The sequence below is a fragment of the Rhinoraja longicauda genome, chromosome 5, assembly GCF_053455715.1.
Source record: "Rhinoraja longicauda isolate Sanriku21f chromosome 5, sRhiLon1.1, whole genome shotgun sequence".
NCBI lineage: Eukaryota > Metazoa > Chordata > Chondrichthyes > Rajiformes > Arhynchobatidae > Rhinoraja > Rhinoraja longicauda.
Genome location: NC_135957.1, coordinates 26,555,412 through 26,583,120, shown reverse-complemented (window position 1 = coordinate 26,583,120; position 27,709 = coordinate 26,555,412). Strand labels below are relative to the sequence as shown.

Sequence of the window (27,709 nt, the reverse complement as noted above, 5' to 3'; positions counted from 1 at the left end):
AGAATTGTGAACTAACTTTCATTTCTTTCAGTTTGGAATCCTTTTCATATTTCACCAGAACTGAATGTATTTTTATCCTTTTCATATTTCACCAGAACTGAATGTTTTTCTTTTCTTTCAATAAAACATAACCATTCAAAACAACAAGCCTGTCTTCTGTTTGCATTTCTTTCTCCACTTATCTTGTTTTGAGACCTTGAACAATAAAGATCTCTCCTGCAGCTCTGACAAAGACTGGATGGATTCGGTCCAGGTCACAAAAATATTACAAAGATGTGAACATAGATACCGGGTATAGCCAGGTACATCTTGCGAAAGTCAGGTTCTGGAGTTAAAAAGGGACCCAACAGCCTACGATGCCAGATTCTTGAGAAATAATCTGTAATTCACTGTAATTTAGAAGGATGAGAGGGGATCTTATAGAAACATATAAAATTATAAAAGGACTGGACAGGCTAGATGCAGGAAAAATGTTCCCAATGTTGGAGGAGTCCAGAACCAGGGATCACAGTCTAAGAATAAAGGGGAGGCCATTTAAAACTGAGATGAGAAAAAACCTTTTTCACCCAGAGAGTTGGGTTGTGGATGATCAGCTATGATCACAATGAATGGCGGTGCTGGCACGATGGGCCAAATGGCCTCCTCCTGCACCTATTTTCTATGTTTATGAAGCAAACTACTGGAGGAACTCAGTGTGTCAGGCAGCATCTGTGGAGTGAAATGGACAGATGACTCTTCTTTCAGTCAGACTTGAGCTCGGTGCGACACTCTATCAAAGCGTGGTGGTCCCTTGCTCTGGAGACATGCTGGTAAACAAAGGCGGCATTCTGGCAGTGTTATTCATGGCAATCATCTACAATGGGAACTGAACATCTCCACAAATCAAGTTGAACCATAGAATAAGTTCATAAGTCATAGGAGCAGAATTAAGCCATTTGGCCCACCAAATCTACTTGGCCATTCAATCATGGCTGATCTATCTTTCCCTCTCCACCCCATTCTCCAGCCTTCTCCCCTTAACCACTGACACCCATACTAATCAAAAATCTCCTACTAGTGGAAACCTCCTCTCTACATCCACTCGATTCAGGCCTTTCACTATTCGGTAATTTTCAATGAGGTCCCCCCTCATAATCCACAAGACTGCAGCAGGAACAATTACAATAGTATCGACTTCATCTTGGGTATTTTTCATGAGCCACTGCTTAATTTATTTTATTGTCACCTATACCACGGTACAGTAAAAGCTTTTTGTTGTGTGCTATCCAGTGCTTGCCTTTGTGAACACAGCCTAATGACTCCTGCTGACATGGGCATCTGCATGGGCAAAACACAATGTACTCATCTGTGGAGAGACTGGATAGTGAATGTGATAATCTCGGGACCCTTCTTCAGACTGATTAGTCTGAAGAAAGGTCCCGACTCAAAGCTTCGCTTGTCCATTCCCTCCACAAGTGTTGCCTGACCCACTGAGTTCCTCCAGCACTTTGTGTTTTGCTTATGATTCCAGCAGCTGCCATACCTTTTTACTGCATGGATTTGTGGTGAGGACAGAATGGAACTTGGTTGAGACATTCTGAGGTCAGGTAGCCTGCAATCATTATTTGAGCAATTTATATCCTCATTAGGATATTGCACACCTACACAAGCTATTTTAGATTATTAATTAAAAAAATTAAGAACCATTTTTCCAAACAGAAGACAACGGCTGATAACTGGACAAAAACTGACTACCTGAAGAACTTAAAGGTTTAAACAACATCCGTGTCGACAGATGTTTAGTTTAGTTTTGTTTTAGTTTAGTTTAGTTTATTATTGTCATGTGTACCGAGATACAGTGAAAAAAAATTTTCCAAGTGTTTCTGTAACGTTTCTGTATCCTGCCGTATCCATTGGCAGCCTTTTACTGTCCACAGCTCCATAAATGTCTGTGTCATCAGGAAACTTACCAAGCAACCTATCTATATTTTTGTCAGTCATGTGTGTGTGTATATATATATATATATATATGTGTATATATATATATACATATATATGTATATATATGTATATATATATATATATATATATATATATGTATGTGTGTGTGTGAAAAATATATATGCGTGTGTGTATATATATAATATAATGTATATTGCAACCCACTCCAATGTATATTGTACCCACTCCGGGTACGCCAGTTCAGAATCCAATGACCAAGTCTGGATCAGCCTCCATTGAGGGACCTTGTCAAACATCTTACAAAAGTCCATGTCGGCAACATCACCTCCTCAAAAAAATCTGTCGTTTGTAGACATGACCTGGCCCCACAAAGGCACACTGACCTTCCTTAAATATTCCATTCTTCTCCAAAAGTGAGTAAATCCTATCCTTTTGAATCCTCCCCAATGGTTTTCCCAACACTGATGTGAGGCTCACTGGCCTAAAATTTCCTGGATATTCCCGTTTCCCTTCTTAAAAAAGGAACATTGTTGGTTACTCTCCAATCCTGTGGCTAAAGATGAAACAAAGATCTTCGTTGAGGCTCCTGCAGTTTCCTCTCTTGCCTCTCTTGTTAATCTGGGATAGATCCCATCAGGCCTTAGGGTCTTCAAGAGACCCCACACCATTGCCCTCTTCTTCTCAAGATGTCCTAGCATATCAGTATACCCTATACCGATCTTGCTGTTCTTAATGTCCTTCTCTTTGGTGAATGCAGATGCAAAGTATTTGTTAGTACCTCGCTTGCATCCTTTGACTCCAAGCATGAACTTTATCTTTTATCCTCGAGTGGGCCTAATTGAGTGGGCCGAGTCCACACTGACGATTGATCACCCGTTTTCACTAGTTCTGTGTTATCCCAATATCTCATCCACTCCCTACACAATAGGGGTGGTTTTTACAGAGGCCAATTAACCTACAGTCCCACACATCTTTGGGATGTGGGCAGAAACCAGAGCACCCGGTGGAAACCCACGTGGCCACAGGGAGAATGTGCAAACTCCACACAGACAGCACCCAAGGTGAGGATGGAACCAGGGTCTTTGGTGCAGTGAGGCAGCAGCTCCACCTGTTGCACCACTGTGTGCAAGTATTGCAGGAGCATTGTGGTTTTGGAAATGTGTAGATGTCAGACTGAGTCCCCACATCCCTATCCATTGAACACTAAAGATTCCATGATAGCTCTTCCCAGGGTCTCAGCCAATATTTCTCACTCAACCCAGCATAAGATATAGGAGCATAATTAGACCATTTGGCCCATCCTGTCTGTTCCACCATTCAATCATGGCTGATCTATTTTTCCCTTTCATCCCAATTCTCCCTTCTTCTCCCTGTAACGTTTGACAGCCTTCCTAATCAAGAACCTATCAATCTCCACTTTAAAAAATAATCAATATCTTGGTCACCACAAACGTCTGTTGCAATAGAGTAATCACTCTCTGGCTACAGAAAGTCCTCCTCATCTCCATTCTAAAGGTGCAGCCTACAATTTTGAGGCTGTGCCCTTTGGTTCTGGACTATTCACTGGAAACATCCTCTCCACATCCACTCTATCTTGGCCTTTCATTTTTTCGGTAAGTTTCAATGAGATTCCCTCCTCATCCTTCTAAACTCCAGCGACTAAGGGCCTAGACCCATCAAACATTCCTCATATGTTAACCCAATCATTCCCGGGATCAATGTCATTAAAGCATGCCGGGCAGTGACAAAGTATGGGCAAGGCTGAAGCAGCAAACTATATTGCTGTTGGCTGCCGATCTAATCCTCTTGCACACCGGAGTCTGAGACAATATTTTACTCATTTATCAGGTTATTGTCACATTACTATTCAATGGCTTGCTGTGTGCAGATTCAGTGCCAGGTTTTCATCATTATTTTGGTGCTTTAGGATATCGTAAGGCCATGAAATAAATTATCCTGATATAATTTTTTTCCTGGAATTTAATGGTCGGATGTGCAACAGATGAGAATTGGTTTTGTCAGCTACGGTGAGAACTGTGTGTTTTGTTCATTCCTGCCATTAACCTGTTCAGTGCAACCTCCCCCCACTCCCTGAGGGTACTCGGGTCATGGCCAATAGTGAACAAAAAAACTTGTTAGTGAACAGGTTACCATTTCTTTTTAACCCTTTAAATGCCATCACTAATTTTGTTTCACATTTTCAATAAAATATAACCATTATTGCAATTGCCTTTCTATGACCTGACTTTCCAAACGATTTAAATCGTGAATCAATTAATTAATTAATCAATTAATTTTGCAGTTTATGTAGACACAAGAGATTACCAATGCTGGAATTGAGATTAAAAAAACACAAACTGCTGGTCAGGCAGCATCTACGGAGACAGAGATTTGGGTTCTAATGGAGGGTCTCAATCAAAAACATCAACCATCCCATTGTCTCCAAAAATGCTGCCTGACCCGTTGAGTTCCTCCAGCTGTTTACTTTTTACCTTTTCCATTATTGAGGAATTGAAAATAATTTATTTTTAAGATTGGTAATAATGTTACTATTTTTAATAATAACAATATTACCAATAATAAGCACATCATTAAAGATTGTCAACTGGGAATTGCGAGTAATGAATGGGCTGGATAGAGTGGATGTGGGGAAGATGCTTCCAGTAGTGGGAGAGTCCAGGGCACAGCCTCAAAATAAAAGGGAGATGAGGAGGCATTTCTTTCACCAGGGGGTGGTGAATCTGTGGAATTCATTGCCACAGACGGCGGTGGAGGCCATGTCATTGGGTATTTTTAAAGCGGGGATTGATTGGTTCTTGATTAGTAAAGGCGTCCAAGGTTACAGGGATAAAGCTGGAGAATGGGGTTGAGAGGGAAAATTAGATCAGCCATGATCACTTGGCAGAGCAGAACTTGAAAGTTGAAAGGTCTAATTCTGCTCCAATGTTGTATGGTCTAACCTCAAAAGCCAATTGTCAGGAAAGGTTGGGTAGGCAAGGCTTATATCCATTGGAATTTGAAAGGGTGAGCAGGATAATTGAAACAATTGGGATTGTGAGGTGTTTTGACATGTTGAATGTCGAACAATATCTCTTCATGGGAGGTTCTGGAAGTTGAGGCCACCGTTTAAATGCAAGGGGTCATCCATTTAAGACAGAGATGAGACAACACTTTTTATTCCCTCAGAAAGTTAGTCTTCGCAACTCTTTTGGTGGAAGCAGAGTCTGAATACCCTTTTGTTTCCTTTTCATCTCTGTTTTTTGCCCAGCCATCTGCCAATCAACCTCACCCCTCCCCCTTCACCATTATCCACCTATAAATTACCAGGGTTTGTCCTGCCTCACCTCTTTCAGTTCTCACCCCCTTATTACAATCAGCCTGAACAATGGTCCCGATTTCGAAAAGTTGCCCTTGAAACATCCACGGATACTACCTGACCCATTCAATTACTCCAGCACTTTGTGCTTTTTATTTGTTATCCAGCATCCTTGTGCCTCTGTCACTTGATAAATGAGGGGTTGATAAAGACCAGAGATGGACAAGAATTCAGAGACCAGAATAACGCTTAGATTTTATCGATGGGTGGGGCAAGCTCCTGGGACCAAGTGGTGTCGTCATGCTGCTAATTTGTACATTTGTACAACCAGATCCACCATAGTGACTGATGAATACCATCGTCAAGATCACCGCATGATGGTGGTTAATATCTCGCCCGTCACAGTTCAAGTGTTCAGCGCGGCGTGGAGACCGAGTTTCATTGATGACCCACTTGCATCATCGAGTCACAGAGTGCGACATGACTGAGAGTGAGGAGAACCCCTTATGCTGGAGAACTCTGAGAACCAGAGAGCATAAGTCAACTTTGCTCTACTTAGTTCAGTCAATAGTCAATAGTCGTTTATTTGTTACATACACATAAATGTGTAGTGAAATGAAACATTATCCGCAGTTGAACAATAAGACCAATAAGAATAATCAATAAAAATGCAATAACACATACAATCATAAACTAACACCAAACAAAAAGAAACATCCATCACAGTGAGTCTCCTCCAGTCCCTCCTCTCTGTGATGGAAGGCCAGAATGTCTTTTCTCTTCCCCTGCCGTCTTCTCCCACGGTCAGGCTGTTGGTGTTGCCACGTCGGGGCGGTCGGGGCTCCCGACGTTGAAGCCCCCGCCGGACGGTGAAAGGTCCGCAGCGGGCCGACCCAAACCCCGCGATTCGGGGTGGGCGAACACGCTGCCGCTTCCGCTGCCGGAGCTCCCGATGTCGGCCCCCACCCAGGGGCCTGCGGGCTTCCGACGTCCACGCGGCCCGCGCCGGAGCCTCCGGAGACGAGTCGCAGCCGCTCCCGCAGCATCCGAAGGCGGCCAGCGCCGCAGGTGGTGAGTCCGGGCTGCGGGCTCTGCGAACCAGAGCCCCAGGTGGTCCCAGGTGCATGGCCGGCGGTAGGCCGCAGTGGGAACGGAGACACGACACAGAAACAAAGGTCGCGTCTCCGTTCAGGAGAGAGAATGTTACAGTTCCCGTTCCCTCCCACCCCTCCCCCCCCCCCCCCCCCCCCAAACATAACATACAAACACTACACCATATTAAAACTACAATTCATACAAAACAACAAAAAACACAAAAGACAGACGGACTGCAGGCAAGCCGCAGCTGCGACGGCAGCGCTGGCTCCTCAATGTTCTGACCACGATTCACGGGCCCAGTTATTTAATGTAGTTTAGTTTAGTTTATTCTCACATGTACAGAGGTACAGTGAAAAGCTTTTTTGTTTACTGCTATCCAGTCAGCGGAAAGACAATGCATGATTACAATACTGGTTATGAGATTATACAGGGTACCAGTACAATTTCAAACGTCCTGCTTCTATCATGCTCATCCGATCTTTGACAGCTGTCAGTTGATAATCCAAATTTTACAATTTGTAACTGGGTCTGGAAAGCTCTTCTAAGATCATAGAGAGAATTCTTGCTCCAAAACAAAAATGGTCGTTATTTATTTTGGATTGAAGTTCAAAATAGCTTAAACACTAACCTCCTTTGAATTTAGTGGAAACAGATTTCAACAATTTTCTCTGATTCTTCCTCCTGAGTTTTGGATTAACTTTTCAGTTGCATACAAAATATCATTACACTTTATCTTGCCGTTCCCAGCATGAAGACTTATGAAATATTTATTTGTGACTAATTGGCTGGATATAGTCCAACACTAAATCAATAGTTATAGACAATAGACAATAGGTGCAGGAGTAGGCCATTCAGCCCTTCGAGCCAGCACCGCCATTCAATGCGATCATGGCTGATCACTCTCAATCAGTACCCCGTTCCTGCCTTCTCCCCATACCCCCTCACTCCGCTATCCTTAAGAGCTCTATCCAGCTCTCTCTTGAAAGCATCCAACGAACTGGCCTCCACTGCCTTCTGAGGCAGAGAATTCCACACCTTCACCACTCTCTGACTGAAAAAGTTCTTCCTCATCTCCGTTCTAAATGGCCTACCCATTATTTTTAAACTGTGGCCCCTTGTTCTGGACTCCCCCAACATTGGGAACATGTTTCCTGCCTCTAATGTGTCCAATCCCCTAATTATCTTATATGTTTCAATAAGATCCCCCCTCATCCTTCTAAATTCCAATGTATACAAGCCTAATTGCTCCAGCCTTTCAACATACGACAGTCCCGCCATTCCGGGAATTAACCTAGTGAACCTACGCTGCACGCCCTCAATAGCAAGAATATCCTTCCTCAAATTTGGAGACCAAAACTGCACACAGTACTCCAGGTGCGGTCTCACCAGGGCCCGGTACAACTGTAGAAGGACCTCTTTGCTCCTATACTCAACTCCTCTTGTTACGAAGGCCAACATTCCATTGGCTTTCTTCACTGCCTGCTGTACCTGCATGCTTCCTTTCAGTGACTGATGCACTAGGACACCCAGATCTCGTTGAACATCCCCTCTTCCTAACTTGACACCATTCAGATAATAATCTGCCTTTCTATTCTTACTTCCAAAGTGAATAACCTCACACTTATTTACATTAAACTGCATCTGCCATGTATCCGCCCACTTACACAACCTGTCCAAGTCACCCTGCAGCCTTATTGCATCTTCCACACAATTCACACTACCCCCCAGCTTAGTATCATCTGCAAATTTGCTAATGGTACTTTTAATCCCTTCATCTAAGTCATTAATGTATATCGTAAATAGCTGGGGTCCCAGCACCGAACCTTGCGGTACCCCACTGGTCACTGCCTGCCATTCCGAAAGGGACCCATTTATCCCCACTCTTTGCTTTCCCTTTGTTCTCTACCTTAGGTGTGTTCCTGCCTTGGAGGTGGTGCAACAAGGATTATGGGCATCTGTAAGCGTTTAATGATAAGGAAGAAGTTAATATGCAGTAGTTGAAACATTCATTACATAAGTAAAAACAAATTGTAATACAATATGCTTGGCACAGCAGCATGATCCCACCATGACTTTACTATGAATATCTGGGACTAGCCCTCTACTCTTTAAACGCAATGGTCCATGATAGTATCAGAGTGGGAAAGTGACGTACCTTTACCTTGTTCCCAGGGACACATGCGAGGTGGACATCAAGTTTTGCTGGAAGATCATCAACTCGGTGAGAGACACTCTTGGATCTGCCTGAAACATGTTCGCCTCCCAGCAGAGCGAGATGTCTATCAGGGATTTTGCCGACTAGCCCATTCCTGACTGCAGGAGCTGGTGCTGAGGGACTCCAGTGAAGCTTGGTCCAGTCAATCCTAAGGATCTGTGGGGGAGAGACCACAGTCTAGGGTCCTTCCACTGTTGGGCTTTAAGGGATGTCACCCCAACACAAGAGAAGGGTTAACACCCCAGGGAGCCACAAGTGGCAAAAGTGCTTGGTTTAAGGATAGGTACAAATACTACTGAATATCACACTAATGAATTTATAGATGCGGAGAATGTCTGAAAAGTTTTTGCACGGTTTTTGTTTTGTATATATTTTTTATGCTGCAACCACAACAACCTGACTGCGGGAGAGGACGGCAGGAGAAGGGAAAAGACATTGTGGCCTTCCATCACAGTGAGGAGAGAACTGGAGGAGACTCACTGTGATGGATGTTTCTTTGATGGATGTTTCTTTTTTTGTGTGTTTTTGGGGTTGTGTAATTTTAATGCCTATTTAATGCTTTTATTGTTGGACTGCGGGTGACTGAATTTCGTCCAATATTGGATGACAAATAAAGCTATCTTGAATCTTGAATCTTGAATCTTGAATCTATCTACATATTACTAAAACTCTCATTCTGCCGTCCCTGTCAGCCGTGTATGACGTCACAATCGAAACCCAACGGGTCCGCATGTTTGACGACCAACGCAGTTGGGGCCCATTGATCTAATTCACTGGACTACAACTCCAGCGGGCAGCGCGGCATGCACACAACACACACACACACACAATGCGGCCACTCTCCTTCTTCTCCTCCTCCTCCCGCTCCGACATCTTGTGCGCGCCTCCCACCGTCACTCCGCCCACCTGGAGGTGTAGTCACCGCCCAGCCTCAGCGGTTGCTGCTCGGAGGGGGGCAGCACCCGCCCGGGTGACGGGAGTGGCGGCCAATGAGGGGGGGTGACGTGAGCGTCAGGGGAGGGGGGGAGGATGGGGGGGAGAGGAGTGGAGGGAGGAGGGGGGGATGGAGTGGGTGAGTTGGGGGAGGGAGGGCGGATGGAGTGGAGGAGGGGATTGAGTTGGGGAGGGGGGAGGGACTATGGAGTGAGTGATTGAGGGGAGAGAGGGGGATGGGAGTGGGTGAGTGGGGGCAGAAGGAGGGGGATGGAGTGGGGGAGGGGGGAGGGGGAGAAGGCGGGGAGGGGATATTCATTGAGATTAATTTTATTCTAGAAAAAAATATTAATCTAATACTTACGTTTTCATTAATAACTGAGATTTTCTTTAGGTTATTTTAAAGAACAAATGCGATGTTCCCAGGTCACAATGGGAACCCAATGAGGAATGGGCCCAACATGTCCACTTGGTCTAGTAAACTTTATATTTGGAAATTTAAAAAATAAACAAATGGAAACTGCATTCACAAATAACCTATACCATCCATTAGTACTGTGATCTACCGGTATAAAGTAGTTTGCATGGATATGAGAGTTCAGGTCATAGAGAGATACAGAACTGAAACAGGCCCTTCGGCCCACCAACTCTGTGCCGACCATCAACTCTTCTCCCCATGTTCTCGATTTGTTATTACTTCTCAGGATAGTGGGAAGGAAGGGTGGCTGATGGAATATCTTAACATGAGGCTTGCCTAGAATAGGCAGTCCATCACAAATGAAAAGGATATAATATGTGATAAGTAGATAGTCTAGAGGCTGTAGTTACCACATGCGAGATTTGATAGAGGTGCTCAAGAAAATTATTAGTTAGGATGTGATAAATAGGGGGGGATAAACAGATTAAACAATGAGAAGGCGGTTTCGAAATAAGTACTCTGAATGTGGAACCAAGCCAGGCAGCAAAAACAACTTAGATACTCACAAGAGATTAGAATTAGACAAGCACATATAACTTTGTGGGCTGTACAGTTGAAGGAGATTTGAAAGATGGGGGCAGATGAGGTTATGGAGTAACTCGAAAACAAAATGATAATTTTATAATTCTGTTGATCACAAAGTTGCCAGTGTTGATCAGTGCTCATCAAAACAGTGAAGAATGAGGTATGGGGTTTGGTGAGAGTTAGGGTATTAATCTTATGGACAAAATGGGGACATCATCTGGATGGGAAAGAGACAATGAAGTTGTGGTGGATATAAGGAACTGCAGATGCTGGTTTACGAAAAAAGATACAGTACTGGAGTAACTCAGTGGGTCAGGCATCATCTCTGGAGAACATGGATAAGGTGACGTTTTGGGTTGGGACCCTTCTGCAGACTGTTTGCAGGAGGATGGGGGAAGCAAGCTGCAAGAGAGGATGGACAGGGGACAGGACAAAGGTTCATACAGGTGAGGGGGAATTTTGATAGGAAAATGGTGGACAATGGCCAGCGATGAAAGACAAAAGGTTTAGGAGTTGTGAACTGTGAAGCTGGAGGAAGGAATGCATGCAGAAGGAAAGGGGGAGGCGACAAATAGGTGTAAGTCCAGTTGGGGCACAGGGGAGTGGGGAGGATTAGGGAAGCAGCAGGGAGAAGGGAATGGTTTTAAATTACCTAAAATTAGAGAATTCAATGTTCAGACCATTGGGTTCTAAGCTAACTAAGTGGAATAGAGGTGTTGTTCCTCCAGTTTGCGTGCGGGGTGAGCCACAAAATTAAAAATCGAAAGGGTGGTATTATGAACAGTGGCTTGCCGTCTCCATTTATCTATTTACAGGTTGGGTAAGTATATAAATAGAAAGTCAGACCCACACCACCATTATCAGTCTAGCTGCCCGAAGGTTCAGCTCCAGAAGGTTCACACTGCTGTGAATTCCAACAAGTGGATGCCCTTTTTTAAACATAACAGATTGGTCTCTGGATCGGAGAAGCGTAACTGTTTTGCTGGCACCGAAAATAAACAAACAGGAGGAAGACACTTTTACTTAGTAAGACATTTTGGAAACGTTCATGGTAAGAAAATCAAGCTCATTTACATTAGTCATGTTCTATTTGTAAGATGGTGTTGGTTGCAAGTGCAGCTGTTGTTGAATTAAAACGAAACTCGCTCTGAGTAACAGGGTTATGTCTCCATGGATATCATTCATCTGGAGCCCGTGCCCTTGAGGATCATCTGCGTTTTGTTTTGGGGTTTTTAAGTGATTATTTATCATCAAAGGTAAAGTCACGACTTATTTAACTACGTTAAGATTGGAATTACAGTCTTTCGAACTTTACAGCTTCCCCGTTGACATTTTGACATTGATAGTTTGATTAGAGTATTCTCTTTGCTTTGCACACATGTCTCCATCTGCACGGATTATCTTTAGCCCTCTTGGGCTAGAGATCGAATGTTAATGCATGTGCTGTGCCACTCGCTTACAACGTCTGAGGATAAAGCTTCAAAAAACTTAAAACAAACACAACTGAGTTATTTGATCTATTCTGGAAAGACCGGGGACCATGAACTGTTGCAGGTATTTTTATTTATTTATCTGAAGTCGCCTGGTAGAATGGTTATGGGTTTCTCGCTTATACATTTTGCTCCAAGGAAAGCTGCTCATGGATTAAGCTTGCTGATCATCCTGGATTTATGAAGCTGCGGTGTGGCCTGGGAATGGGAACCGAGGTAGACACAGCAGCGTTTTAAATTGTGATGGTGGGTGTCTTGTCTGCCTCACCCCCCCCCCCCCCCCTCCTCCCCTCCTCCCCACCCCATCCTAATGTTTGGACATAGTAAACGTGAACGTGCCTGGAGAGGGAGTTCGGGATTTATTCTGTACCTTTCTTGGGGATCTTGCCTATGCAAGTCAATGCCAGAAGCTGGGGTATGTACAGCATAGGCAGCTTTGGGAGTTAGGGAGAGAACCAGACCATGTCATCCTGCTAGTTTCACTGTTTGTATCCCTTCGTTATCACCTCTGCCACAGCCAACAATGGACCATTGTGGTCTGCAACTTTCCTTGGTCATTGCTGCCATCTCTTGATTTGTTCTGTACCTTTTCATACCTCTAGTTCCCCTCTCCCCTGACTCTCAGTCTGAAGAAGGGTCTCGACCCGAAACGTCACCTTTTCCTTTTCTCCGGAGATGCTGCCTATTCCGCTGAGTTACTCCAGCTTTTTGTGTCTGTCTTCGGTGTAAACCAGCATCTGAAGATCCTTCCTACACACTAAATGGTAACTGATTGATTAACTGATAATCGATATAGGCAATCAATAATGGAATGGCATTCACCATGACTAGGGAGTTCACGCTATCATTGGCTTCCTTCTTCCTGAAACTAAATGCATGACATGTCTGTTGAACATCTGATGCATTATTGTGTAAAAAAGAACTGCAGATGCTGGTTAGCACCAAAGATAGACACAAAATGCTGGGGTATCACACGAGGTCTTCCCTAAACGCCAGTGATGCCAGTCCAGGTGCTACCCAGCAGGTCAGGCAGCAACCCTGGAGAATAGGAAGACGCGATGCTTCGAAACCCCACCTACTCCTTTTCGCCAGAGATGCTGCCTAACTCGCTGAGTTAGTCCAGCATTTTGTGTATACCTGATGCATTATTTTTGGTTCCACTGACCAACATGCCCCATCTGCACCAGTTCCACCTGCCTGCGTTTGGCCCATATCTCTCTAAACCTGTCGTATCCATGCACCTGCCTGAATGTTTCTTAAACGTTGCTGCCTCAACTACCTTCTCCGGCAGCTCGTTCCATACTTTTGTTTAATGAACAGCTCCCCAATATAAATTGAACAAATGTTAAGAAGGCTCTTATTAGTTGAGAAATGATATAATTGTCATGTTGAGGGAGAAAGGAGAAGGTCAGTAACTGCACACAAGGTCAGCCAATATTATCATGTGAAATGTGGATTACAATTTGAGGTGAGACCTTTTGCCTGGTTTGGGTCATTGTATCACAGGCTCTACCTAACCAAAGTGGGGAGAGGAACTTTCCAGGAACTACCTAACCAAAGTGGGGAGGGTCACACAGACTGCTGTCATCAAAATAACGACTTAACAACCATTAAATATATAATTAGCATGCTGAAGAAGGAACTAGACATATTTACTAGACCAAAGTAGTGTCACAAGCTGTCCACAAGTGAATGAGTAAGACCTTGCTCCAAAATAGAATGTAACTAAAAGAATATGAAGATGAGAATTCACCAGTGAAATGGGTGAAGTCGCTCCGAAGTCTGAAGACACTGTGGAAAAGTTCCAACTCGAGCATGATTTGCATTGCAGAGAAGGGACGGGGCAGAGGACTGGGTGCAACTGGATGCAGAGCAACAGAGACAGAGGAACAGAAGTGATGGAGGTTCTTGCTGTGATAGGGTGGTGAAGGCTTGGTGTTTGGGGCATTGGCCTGGGGTAACGGCACGGTTGAAGGAGATGAATAGAAAGAGAGTGCACTGAAGGAAAAAAACACCTCTGGGATGGTGAAATACAGATGACGGTAATCTCCGCAAATTGGATTTAAAAGACTGGAGAGCATTTCAAAGTCTGGAGGGCATTTCAAAGACTAGAGGGCATTTCAAATACTAGAGGGCATTTCAAATACTAGAGCGCATTCAGAACGTAGAGGGTATTCAAATACTAGAGGGCAAAGGTTTCATGTGAGAACAGCAAAGTCTCAAGGAGATGTGCAGGGCAAGTTCTTTACACTGAGTGGTTGGTGCCTGGAATGCTCTGCTAGTGGTGGTGGTTGAAGTAGATAGGATAGTGGCGTTTAAGAGGCTTCTAGATAGGCACATGGATATGTGGGGAATGGAGGGATATGGATCATTTGCAGCAGAAGAGATTAGTTACATTTGGCACCATGTTCGGCAGGGACTGTGGATTGAAGGGCCTGTTCATCTGTTGAACTGTTCTACGTTAAAAGAATGCTGGAAAGAGAGCTGTGGAAATACACAAATTAAGTAAGAGCAGCAGTTGGCCACACAGCCAAGTTTCAGTTAATCTCCCATGTGATCAATTTATCAGTTTATGGAGGTTATTCATGTTAATCCCCATTAATTTCACAATCGAAACACTGGGAAATTTAGTTTGAAATAGGATAAACACTAATAAAATATAGTTTCAAATACTGGTTTGGTCCAAGATTTGTATTGGTTTATTATTAATATTATTATTGCCACGTGTACAGAGATGCATTGAAAAGCCTTTCAATTTGTGGTGTGGAATTTGAGGTGCTCGCCTGCAACATTGCTTGCTGATGGTCGACGATCAATTGTGATATTTAAATGCTATTTAACCTGTACAGAAAGGAAGTGGAGATGCTGGTTTACACCGAAGGCAGACACAAAAAATTGAAGTCACAGTGGGTCGGGCAGCATCTCTGGAGAAAAGGAAGAGGTGATGTTTCGGGTCGAGACCCTTCTTTAGACTGAGAGTCGGGGGAGAGGGAAATGAGAGATAGAGAAGGTAAATAGAACAAATGAATAAAAGATTTGCAAAAAAGCAAAGATGATCAAGGAAAGGTGGAGCCCACAATGTTCCATTGTTGGCCATGGGGTTGGTGATAACAAGTTATACAGACAGTGAAACTCAACAGGACAACAGTGAAACTAGTACGATGACTAGGGTGGGGGAGGGGCAGACCTGCATTGTTTCTGTCTGGCATTTGCTTCACTGCTTCTGGCAGGAATCGATAGGTAAAGGCATAACTCACTGTTAAACGGAACATTATCCCTTTGGGAAGTTTATGTGGATTGGCAGCTGTTACGAATTGCGGAATGCTGCTAGGCAAACCTGGACGGAGATCAGGAAAATGTTTAATGAGCAGATGCTGTTGGTAATAGGGAAAGCGCACAACATCAAAGGCATGGAACACAGCACATTGCCTTTCTCAGGATCCCTTGCCAGTATCACTGGATTGTTGCAAACATTTGTAGGGGAAGGTGAAAGATTTGAAGGAAATGCTACTCAAGCCTTGTCATAGAGTCATACAGCTTGAAAACAGACCCTTCGGCCTAACGTGCCCACGCCGACCGATGCCCCATCTACACCAGTTCCACCTGCCTGCATTTGGCTCATATCCCTCTAAACCTTTCCTATCCATGTACCTTTTAAATGCTGTTATTTTACCTGCATCAACTACCTTTTCTGGCAACTCATTCCATATACCCACCACCCTCTGTGTGAAAAAAATTGCCCCTCAGGCTCCCTTTAAATTGTCCCCCTCTCAATTTAAACCTATGTCCTCTGGTTCTTGATTCGCCTAGTCTGGGTAAAGGACTATTTATTCCCCTCAATATCTTTTGCACCTATGCGTCTACCTTATCTATTCCCCTCATGATCTCATACACCTCTACAAGATCACATCTTCATTCTCATACGTTCCAAGGGGTAAAGTCCTATCCTGCTCAACCTCCCCTAATAGCTCAGGTCCTCAGGCCAATGACAATAACATCCTCATTGTCACATGCCAATAAGGCCTCCATCACCACCCTGAAATGTGCTGCTGAGAGTGGAGGTTGAGGTAGATATACGACAGTGGCATTTAGGAGACTTTTGGATGGGCACATGCATATGCAGGGATGAAGGTTAATGGATCATTTGCAGGCAGATAAGGGTTGGTCTTAGCATCATGTCAGCACAGACATTGTGGGCTGAAGGGCCTGTTCCAGTGCTGTATTGTATTGTTCAATGTTCTAACCTTGAGTATTGTCACCAGTGCCGGAAGCTGATGCAAAAGAAAGAGGCATTCAAATACTGAAAGCAATCCACAGAACAGTTGTGACTGCTCTTTGGTGTAAGTTGTAGGAAATGGAGGAAAGGTACGAAACTCCAACTCCACAATTCAAAGGTGACTTCTTAAATCAATGCAAATAAAATGAACCATAAAGGCAGCTTTAGAAAAGGGCGGCACAGTGGCGCAGCAGGTAGAGCAGCTGCTTCACAGTGCCTGGAACCTGGGATTTATCCTGACCTCTGTGTAGAGTTTGCCCGTTCTCCCTGTGACTGTGTGGATTGCCTCAGAGTGGTCTGGTTTCCTACCACATCTCATAGATGTTACTTGGCCTCCGTCAATTGCCCCTTGAGTTTGGGGAGGGTAAGGCAAAGTGGGATGACGTAGAACTAGTGCGAACGGGTGATTGCTTGTTGGCGCTGACTCGGTGGACTGAAGGGCCCATTTCCATGCAGTATCTTTCAATCAATCAATAAAATTAGTTTAAATTAAATTGCTTAGAGTGATGAAGCTATGCAGCAAGGATGCCCAGTGGTCCAATTCATCAATGCTGACCAAGGCAAGGGACCTTCTCTCGAGTAGCTTCCACCTCTCTGTTGTGGAATGCAATCTCTAAACAACTCAAGGGGCCATGGCAGCCGGTGGACTGGAATTTACCTTGAGCATTCTGTTTGTCACCTCCTAGGATCCCCTTATTGAAAAGAAGAGAGCCCAGCGGTGTTCGGTGATGAAGTCAGTGGTAAGTGTTAATGCAATTCTACTTCAACTAACATTCACTTTGTAAAGCGTTGAATACCAGAGGGAAACGGCCTGATTGAGTGAATGTGGAGAAGCATATTTCCACTAGTGGGAGAGTCTACGACCAGAGGCCGTGGCCTCAGAATAAAAAGACAAACCTTTAGAAAGGCGATGAGGAGGAATTTCTTTAGTCAGGTGCTGAATCTGTGGAATTCATTGCCACAAAAGGCTGTGGAGGCCAGGTCAATGGATATTTTTAAAGTTGGAGATTGATAGATTCTTGGTTAATACGGGTGTCAGGGGTTACGGGGAGAAGGCAGGAGAATGGGATTGAGAGGGAAAGATCAGCTATGGTTGAATGGCGGAGTAGACTTCACGGGCCAAATGGACTAATTCTATGCCTTGAACTTATGAATGTAAGGCCAGGTAATGTTCTGAACATGAGGCAAAGCTTTCTGTGGCCAATTCGGGCCGTTCAGCTGTTGACTGCTCCATAAATACGACTGATGTCCCTTTGCCAGCTTATCATGTTCCAGATGGATTGCATTAGAAAGTCGCTGCAAATATATTAATTCTAATAAGAGATTTCTTGTGCTTGAGATTTGGGTTACTGAAACTCACCGTAACACCATAAATAAAGGCATAATCTATTCTTTCCAGTCAGTCTTTCAACACTCTTTGCCTGAAGCTCTTCAAATGGCAGGTGATGAAAGAAAACATGTTTTTGTCGCACTTATTCTTTCCCTTTTGCACAGCCAATTTATTTTCTAGCTTCTTGAATGTCAGGGCCATGGTTATTACACGCTTCAGTTCAGGCGGCACAGTGGCTCAATGGTAGAGTCGCTGCCTTACAGCACTTGGGTCCCAGGTTCGATCCTGACTGCGGGCGCTCTCTGTATGGAGTTTGTACGTTCTCCCTGTGACCACATGGATTTTCTCTGGGTGCTCCAGTTTCCTCCCACATTCCAAAGACGTGCAGGTTAGTAGGTTAATTGGCTTCTGTAAAATCGCCCCTAGTGTGCAGGATAGAACTAATATATAGTCAATCGCTGGTCGGCACAGATTCGGTGGGCTCTAGGGCCTGTTACCATGCCATATCTCTAAACTAAACTAAACTAAACTAATATGAAGAAACCTATTGGAAGACTGACTGGAAAGAATAGATTATGCCTTTATTTATGGTGTGATGGTGAGTTTCAGTAACCCAAATCTCAAGCACAAGAAATCTCTAATGAGAATGAATATATTTGCAGCGACTTTCGAATGTAATAGAAGAAACAGTCTAATCTTGGTGTTGCTGCTACTTTGCCTTTTAAAAAGTGCGTAAGGTTCGTCTTTCTGTCCAAACTTTTGGAAGCCTCTTGCTTTCCAATTCAGGAGCATAGGATGAAGAAGAAAAAGAAGAATATATTTGAACAGAAAATTAAAAAAGACCCAGAAAATGTTGGAAAACACTCAGCAGGTCAGGTAGCAAGAACTGTGGAGCAAGAATCAGAGTTAACTTTCAAGGGAAGATCTTTCATTAGAACTTTGAAACATTGGCTGTCTACCCACGGATGCTGCCTAAACATTTGCACCATTTTCTGCTGTAGTTCACATTTCTAGCACCTGCAATATGTTTACTATAGATTATCATAATGGGTCTTTATTGGCAAGATCAAAATTGTTATTTTTTTAACAGCGAGCATTAACTACACAGTATAAATGAACTGATAGAAGTCACTAAAGTTAGATTACTCCAGCATTTAAATAAAATAAAGCAGCGTTATATATACTGTACAAAAATAGCAGAGACCATGGGCTGATTTTAAAGAAGTTAAATGTTTATTAATTTTCAGAATAGCTCTGACTGATAGCAGATGCAAATTCCATCAGTTCTCTGCTCCCAAAGCTTTGAACAAGTGGAGATTCTAAGCATGAGGAGGTGTAACTGCCAATCTTATAATCAGCAAGGTCAGTCTTTCTGACATTTGAAGCTCAGCACATGTGCGTTTAACTTAGCAGACATTGGGAGGGGGGGTGGGGGGGTACAGTTCTGGGACTGGCTTTTAAACCCACAATGTCTGTGCCAAACATGATGTAAAGTTAAATTCATCTCCATCTGCCTGCACATGATCCATATCCCTCCAATCCCTGCATATCTGCGTGCCCATCTAAAACCCTCTTAAATACGACTCTGCTCCCTGGCAGTGTGTTTCAGGCTCCCATCACTCGATGTAAAAAAACTTGCCACGTTCAACTCCTTTCAACTTTCTCTCTGACCCCAAAGCTGTGCCTTTCATCTTTGACATTTCCACCCCCAAAAAAAGTTTCTTTATTCATAAAACATTACGTGGAACAAAGGCAGAAAAATGGGGTTGAGAGGGAAAAATAGACGAGGCATGATCAATTTGCGGAGCAGACCCGATGGGTCGAATGGCCTAATTCTTCCCCCATGCCTTATAGTTTTATTGCCTTATGTTCTGATTGTCTACCCTATCTATGCATCTCATAATTTTATATTCTTCTATCAGGTCTCTCCCGAACCTCCGAAGCTCCAGAGAAAACAATCCAAGTTTGTCCAACCTCTCCTTATAGTTGATACCCTTTAATTAAGGCGGTGTGCTGATAAACCTCTTCTGCACCCTCTCCAAATATTCTTCCTGTAATGGGGCAATTAGAACTTCACACAATATCCCAAATGCTGCCCAACCAAAATTTATCAAGCTGCAACATGACTTCCTGACTCTTGCACTCAATGCCCCGACTGATGAAAGCAAGCATACCATACGCATTTACTATTCTAAGTACTTTGTCTTACCACTTTCAGATTTTAGTTTTAGTTTTAGAGATAGGCCCTTCGGCCCACCGTGTCCACGCTGACTAACAATCACCCATCACTAGTTTTGTACTACACACCAGGGACAATTTATCGAACCCAATTGTCCTACAAATATGCACATCTTTGGAATGTGGAAAGAAACTGGAGTACCCAGAGAAAACCCTCGTAGTCACAGGGAGAATGTACAAACTCCGTACAGACAGGACCCATACACAGGATCGAACCCGGGTCCCGGGCATTGTTCGGCAGCAACCCTACCGCTGCGCCACTGTGCTGCTTTCCAGAAGCTACAGACTTGGAGCCTAAGATCCTTCTGTGTATCAAAGCTGTTTTTATGGCCAAGCTACTAAGCACAGATGTAGTTAGACCAATTGAAGCATTGGTTTATTGTTGCAGAATTTTATGTGTATTTTTATGTAAAGTTTACTGATGAGTTATGCTTTGGTGTGTTTGTCTGAGAGTATGTAGCAGTGAAGCGGCAGTAAACAAATTTTTCATTGTACCTGTTCCTCACTGTACCAATGCTTATCATAATTAACTTGACTTGACGTGACATGATACTGTAGATTCAAGGATCTGCAGATGCTGGTTTACAAAAAAAAGAAACAAAATGCTGGAGTAACTCAGTAGGTCAGGGATCATCTCTGGAGAACATGGAGAGGCCCAAAAAAAGGTCCCCACCTGAACCGTCGAGTCTGAAGAAGGGTCCCGTCCCGAAACATCACCCATCCATGTTCTCAGAGATCCTGCCTGACTCACTGAGTTACTGCAGCATGTTGTATCTTGTTTTGACACAACACTGTTCTGGTTGACTTAGCCTTCCTTAGAATACAACAGCAACGTTTGAAACACTCAACAGGTAGGGAAGTGTTATTTGGAGACGGAAAGAAGAGGAACTTTTCAATTTAACACCAGCGGTTATCACAATGGGAAGAAACTGTCTCTAAACTAAACTATCTTACTGCGTATCAGGTTTGATTGCAGTCACTGTGAATTGAAGTGCCACTTTATGGTACTTACAGCTTATAGAAGAGATTGACAAAAGATGGAAGGAAAAGGGTTGCTCATTGATGGTCCATAATGATGTTCAATCGTCCTCTCAGAAGGCAATGTTGACAGTGTAGCGACCATAGAGAATGGTCCAGGTCGTCGAACCCTCGGATTGGCCAGCGAGGTCACGTGGGAACGCGACCATGGGGATTGGTCCAGGGAGCGACATCGCTGATTGGCCAGCAATGTCATGTGCGCGTTTGGCGCCCGTTTTAGTCAGTTCGGCGAAGTCTTCAAGGAAGACAGTAAGTTTGTATTGGTTGTCCTGTACCTTGTTGTTTAACTCTGTATTCGTGTATTGCGGCTGCAATAAACTTCGTCTACAACCAACAAGTTTCGGACTCGCCATATTGGTGACCCCGACGTGATCTGGACGATCACCGACTGAGCAGGAACCCGACGCCTCGTTGACGATGACCGAGCAGGGCACACCGGAGTCAAGCGCGGCAGGCGTCCATCTTCCGTTATTTTGGACGTACGCACCGCAAGCTTGGTTTATCCACGCCGAGGCTCAATTCCATATAAAGAAGGTGTCGGACGAATCCACAAAGTACTTCTACCTCGTCAGCGCTCTATCGCCGGACACAACCAAGCGCGTGATGCGGTTCATCGTAAATTCACCTGCGGAAGACAAGTACGAGGCCATGAAGAAGGTATTACTGCGAACCTTCGGGTTTAATAAGCATGGTGGTGCGGCAAAACTTCTGCACCTACCGGATCTTGGAGACCAACTGCCTTCCGTCCTCATGGCCGAAATGATGATGCTAGCCGGTGAGCATACGGATTGCCCGATGTTTGAACAGGCATTCCGCGAGAAACTTCCCGAGGATGTCCGACTGCTGCTCACGGATTGTTCTTTTAAGGACCCCGAAGCATATGCAGCGAAAGCGGACGCGCTCATAGTGGCAAAAAACAAGGCAAGTGGTTCAATCAACAAAGTCTCGACATCGGTGACCACGCCACAGCGACGGCAAGATGGCGCCACGTCAATTATGCTGACGACGTATCCCGCCAATTCTTCGAAAGCCCGCCAAAAAGATCCGCACAAGCGCGGCTGGTGCTATTATCACCTACGATGGGGTAACGAATCCCGCAACTGTCGTTTGCCTTGTACCTTCGCGGGAAATGCCTCGGCAGTTACGATTGGCCAGAACCGGCGCCTCTATGTCCATGATCGATTCACGGACACAGAATTTTTGGTAGATACGGGAGCCATCGTCAGCATAGTGCCGCCGACCGACCTCGAAACCAGATCGGGTAAGACAGGTCCCACCCTCATCGCGGTTAATGGCAGCCCAATTCGCACTTTCGGTACACGGAAGATGTCCCTTGTGTTAGGCCTCCGCACGTACGAATGGCCATTCATCATAGCCGACGTCAAACAAGCGATCCTGGGCGCAGATTTTCTCTGGGCTTTTTCACTGGTTCCTGATGTCCGCGGTAACGACCTCCGACCCTCTGCCGAAGATGAGCACGTCGCTCCGACAATCGCCTCCTCGCCCAGCCCTACTGTCCAGGCCGTCGTCGCGGCCCCCGACTCGTATGCTGCGATTCTGGCAGAGTTCCCAGAGCTGCTCGTCCAACGTTTTGACGCACCTTCAGCTAAGCACGGTGTGGTCCATCACATCCGCACCGAAGGCCCTCCCGTTTTCGCTCGGGCCAGGAGACTACCGCCAGACAAACTGGTGGTGGCAAGGGCGGAGTTCAGGAAGATGGAGGAAATGGGAATTGTCCGTCAGTCTGACAGCCCGTGGGCCTCGCCGTTACACATGGTCTCCAAGGCATCTGGGGGGTGGAGGCCATGTGGCGATTATCGGCGTCTCAATGCTGTCACCACGGCTGATCGCTACCCCATACCGCACCTACAGGACTTTTCATCTGGGCTGGAAGGAGCGGTGGTGTTTTCCAAAATCGATTTGGTGCGAGGATACCATCAGATTCCGGTGCGACCGGAGGACATACAGAAAACTGCAACTATTACTCTGTTCGGGTTGTTTGAATGGTTGCGTATGCCTTTCGGTTTAAAGAACGCGGCACAGGCTTTCCAGCGACTGATGGACCGCGTGGGCCGGGGTTTACCCTTTTTGTTTATTTATTTGTACGACATCCTGGTCGCCAGCCCCTCAGTGCAGGAACACCAGGTCCATTTGCGGACCGTGTTCCAGCGGCTCCAAGACCACGGGCTCATTATCCAACCCTCCAAATGTCAATTCGGCCTGCCTGCTCTCGATTTTCTAGGGCACAGAATTACTCCTGCCGGCGCCGCCCTTTGCCCGAGGGATTGAAGTTGGCCCAGGTAGCTTGTGGGTCGGAGGGCACGAAAGTCTGGTGCGATGTTTCTCTTCCTCGTCCCAGGCCGGTAGTACCGCCCTCCCTTCAGCGCCGGGTTTTCGATGCCATTCATGGGCTGGCGCACCCGTCCATCCGCTCCACCTCTGCCTTGGTAGCAGCGAGGTTTGTCTGGCATGGCCTGCGGAAACAGGTAGCGGGGTGGGCACGTTCCTGCGTGCCCTGTCAGACCGCTAAAGTCCAGCGCCACGTCCAGCCCCCCGTACAGGATTTCGAGGTCCCGGCTTTTCGTTTTTTCCACATCCACGTGGATTTGGTCGGGCCTTTGCCTTCCTCCCGGGGCTACACCCACCTCCTCACGGTGGTGGATCGGTTCACCCGGTGGCCAGAGGCTTTCCCATTGTTTGATATCTCGTCAGCGTCTTGTGCTAGGACTTTGGCCCTTCATTGGGTAGCTCGTTTCGGGGTCCCGGCAGTTATTACAACTGACAGAGGGCCACAGTTCACTTCGTCCCTCTGGGCCGCACTGGCGGAACTGTACGGGTCCAAGTTACAACCCACAACTGCATATCACCCCCAGGCAAATGGACTCGTAGAAAGGTTCCACTGCCAACTTAAGGCGTCCCTCACTGCAAGGCTTGAAGGCCCGGACTGGGTAGACCAACTCCCTTGGGTTCTTTTAGGCATCCGGACTGCTCCTAAGCCAGATCTCGGTGCGTCGTCCGCAGAGCTAGTATATGGCTCGACACTTCGAGTACCCGGAGATCTGTTTCCGGACCCTTCAGACCTGCTCCCTACAGTCCCATCAGCGTTAGCATCTCTCCGGGAACGGGTGGGCTCCCTGGCTCCAGTTCCGACTTCACGTCATGGGTGTCCCATGGTACATGAACCGTCTTCCCTGAAGGACTGTGAGTTTGTTTTTCTGCGTAAAGATGCCCATCGCGCCCCGTTGCAGAGGGTCTATCAAGGGCCGTTCCGGGTTTTACGTAAGGGGACGGCTACTTTCACCTTAGACATGGGCGGCAAGAGTGAACTCGTCTCGGTGTCCCGGCTCAAACCGGCCCATTTGGACCCGGATCAACCAGTCCTGGTCGGTCAAACCCCTAGGAGAGGCCGACCTCCGTTAGTTCCGCCCAGTCCGGAAACCCCCGTTCCGGCAGTTCCTCCAGGACCCCCCGTTCCGGCAGTTCCTCCAGGACCCCCCGTTTCGGCAGTTCCTCCAGGACCCCCTGTGCCGGTAGTTCCTCCAGAACCTCTCGTTCCGGCCGTTCCACCAAGTCCGGAACCTCCGGCTCCTGTGGTTCCGGCTGTCCCTCTCCGTACTCGTTATGGTCGCGAAATCTGGCTCCCTGCTAGGTTCCGCACCTCGGGTTCTGGGGGGGTCATGTAGCGACCATAGAGAATGGTCCAGGTCGTCGAACCCTCGGATTGGCCAGCGAGGTCACGTGGGAACGTGACCATGGGGATTGGTCCAGGGAGCGACATCGCTGATTGGCCAGCGATGTCATGTGCGCGTTTGGCGCCCGTTTTAGTCAGTTCGGCGAAGTCTTCAAGGAAGACAGTAAGTTTGTATTGGTTGTCCTGTACCTTGTTGTTTAACTCTGTATTCGTGTATTGCGGCTGCAATAAACTTCGTCTACAACCAACAAGTTTCGGACTCGCCATAACAGCTTGGAAGAGTGCCAGAATCCCTCCTTCTTGGTTGTTCCTGCCAGCTGTCTTCATGCAGCTGAGAAATAGATGACACCATTACAAGCCAGTTAACGAAAAAGCCCAAAATGTTTTCTCTAGATCAAAGCTCTAAAAAGACTTAACAATAAAACTCAAAAGCCAGTCTTTTTGAAATGACGTGCCATGTTCTCAAAGGAGAAATGTTGGCTGTGGAATGGTTGTGTGAAATGGTGGAATATTAAATAGCCTCAGGCATGTTTTAAAGTTGAACTGGATGCAACGTCCTGTTCCATTGCTCCAAACAGGGACATAACCCAAACTAAAATGCCCATGATTGGAGATTGGGGGTATGGGGAGAAGGCAGGAACGGGGTACTGATTGAGAATGATCAGCCATGATCACATTGAATGGCGGTGCTGGCTCGAAGGGCCGAATGGCCTACTCCTGCACCTATTGTCTATTGATTCCAAATTTGGCAAACCGATTGTGGAATTGCTTCTTTTATTCTACAACACAACCAATTTCACACATAAGATAAAGACGTAGGTTATTGGTTGTAAACACACATTAAGATATCCTAATACAACAGAGGCTGCCACATACATGTAGATTATTTGCTTCTTAATAACCCAAATCTGAATTGGAAACATTTCTCAATTAACCCATAGGTTAAATGGGCACGACAATATCAATGACATTAGTTGTTGGCTCCTGCACTTAGTGTTATAGGTATCACTGGGTGGCACGATGGTGTAGTGGTAGAGCTGCTGCCTTACAGCGCCAGAGCCCTGGGTTCAATCCTGACTACGAGTGCTGCCTGTACGGAGTTTGTACGTTCGCCCCGTGACCTGCCTGGGTCTCTGGTTTCCTCTCACATTCCAAAGACGTTCAGGTTTGTAGGTTAAATGGCTTGGTATAACTGTAAATTGTCCCTCGCGTGTGTAGGGTAGTGTTAATGTGCGGGGATCGCTGGTCGGCACGGATTCGGTGGGCCGAAGGGCCTGTTTAAGTACTGCATCTCTAAACTACACGCTGTATTACTTCTCTATATTTCAACCTTTTTCAAATAGAATGTAAAAGTATTTATTTAATTAGTATTATTCATTGCAGAAATCAAACTGGTTCACTTTAGTTTAGAGGTAAGCATGGAAACAGGCCTGTCCACACCGACCATCGACCATCCATTCATAGTGGTTCTATGTTATCCCACAACATAAATGTGTCGATCCACTTCTTAAGTTCTCAGACAAGAGAAGATAAGAAACAAAAAGACAGAGAGGCCCTCCAGTACCAGCAGCCTGCCGGTACGTGTAATCATTACAATCATGTCCTGCCCTTTTACATGACTAAACTTTACCATCATTCTATGGTTTTCAAATTAACAAATAAAGTTCAAGTAAGTCTCCACTCTTTGGTCCTGGTTTAATCAACTGATAATTGCCTTATGGTCTTTCATGACATTATACTGCCCTGGAAATCTTAATTGTAAAATTGGTGCCCAAATCTAAAGTAGTTGTTATTGTAGGACAGCACAGTGGCACAGCTGGTAGTGCTGCTGTCTCACAAAGCCAGAGACCCAGGTTCGATCTTGACCTCGGGTTCTCTCCGTGTGGAGTTTGCATGTTCTCCCTGTGAGCTCTTGAGTTTCTTCCGGGTGCTCCCGTTTCCTCCCACATCCCAAAAATGTATGGGTTGTAGGTTAATCGGCTTTGGTAACATTATCCCTAAAGCACAGGGTGTGGGTGACCTAGTGGGATAACGTAGAACCACTGTGAACAGGTGATCGATGGTCAGCGTGGACTCGGCGGGGCAAAGGGCCTGTTTCCATGCTATATCTCTAAACTAAACTAAACTAAGCTGGCATGACCTATAACTATGGCCTCTGGTACGGTACGGTAGCGCAGCGGTAGAGTTGCTGCTTTACAGCGAATGCAGCGCCGGAGACTCAGGTTCGATCCTGACTACGGGTGCTGCACTGTAAGGAGTTTGTACGTTCTCCCCGTGACCTGCATGGGTTTTCTCCGAGATCTTCGGTTTCCTCCCACACTCCAAAGACGTACAGATATGTAGGTTAATTGACTGGGTAAATGTAAAAATTGTCCCTAGTGGGTGTTCGATAGTGTTAATGTACGGGGATCGCTGGGCGGCGCGGACTTGGTGGCCTGTTTCCGCGCTGTATATATATGATATGATATATATGATATATGATATGATATGGTCCTAGACTCTCCACTAGTGACCTTGTCTGAGGGACATAGATAGGATAGGCCATCAGAATCTATTTCCCAGGGCAGTGGGGCCTAGAACTGGAGGGCAGAGATTTAAGGTGAGAGGGAGATATTTAAAGGAAACCTGAGGGGTAGGTTTTGCACACGGTGAACAGGTTTTGCATATGGTGAATAGCTGGAATGAGCTGTAAGAGAGGCAGATACAATTACATTAAAAACATTTGGGATATGTACTTGGTAGGAAAGGTGGCAGAGGGATAAGGGGCTAATGTGGTCAAGTGGGATTAGTGAGGAGAGGCATTATGGTGAGCTTTCATGAAGTGCACTGAAGGGTTTGATTTTGAGTTTGGGGCCCCGTTTCTGTGCCACTGTGTCTATGAGTCACTTGAATTGCCTGCACATGATCAGTCCATTTTCACTTCTGTGCCTATTCATAGAACTTTCAACCCCGATTTATAACGTTAACAGCTTAACTGGACCTGGAATCATAATGAGATTGACACCAATGTCTGCAAAATAGCTATGTTTCGTTCATCTAAATGAAAAACCTATTTAAAATATGGTTCTGAAGTGACAGGCTTGTGAGTGCTGTAAAATAACTTTTCGTGACTTAGAAACAGAGTAGCGTCAGAGGGGCGC

The 27,709-nt window shown here is 45.5% G+C and overlaps 1 protein-coding gene across 1 annotated transcript in view; it reads left to right on the top strand.

Moving 5' to 3' along the window:
- Nucleotides 1-11,431: 11,431 nt before the first annotated feature.
- mlip (muscular LMNA-interacting protein) overlaps nt 11,432-27,709 on the top strand; it is a 98,260-nt gene continuing 81,982 nt past the window's right edge. Inside the window, exons 1-2 of the mRNA XM_078400035.1 lie at nt 11,432-11,557; nt 16,959-17,012. Of these exons, the coding sequence (XP_078256161.1) occupies nt 11,555-11,557; nt 16,959-17,012 (57 nt within the window). The 5' untranslated portion in view covers nt 11,432-11,554. The remainder of the gene's footprint in view (nt 11,558-16,958; nt 17,013-27,709) is intronic.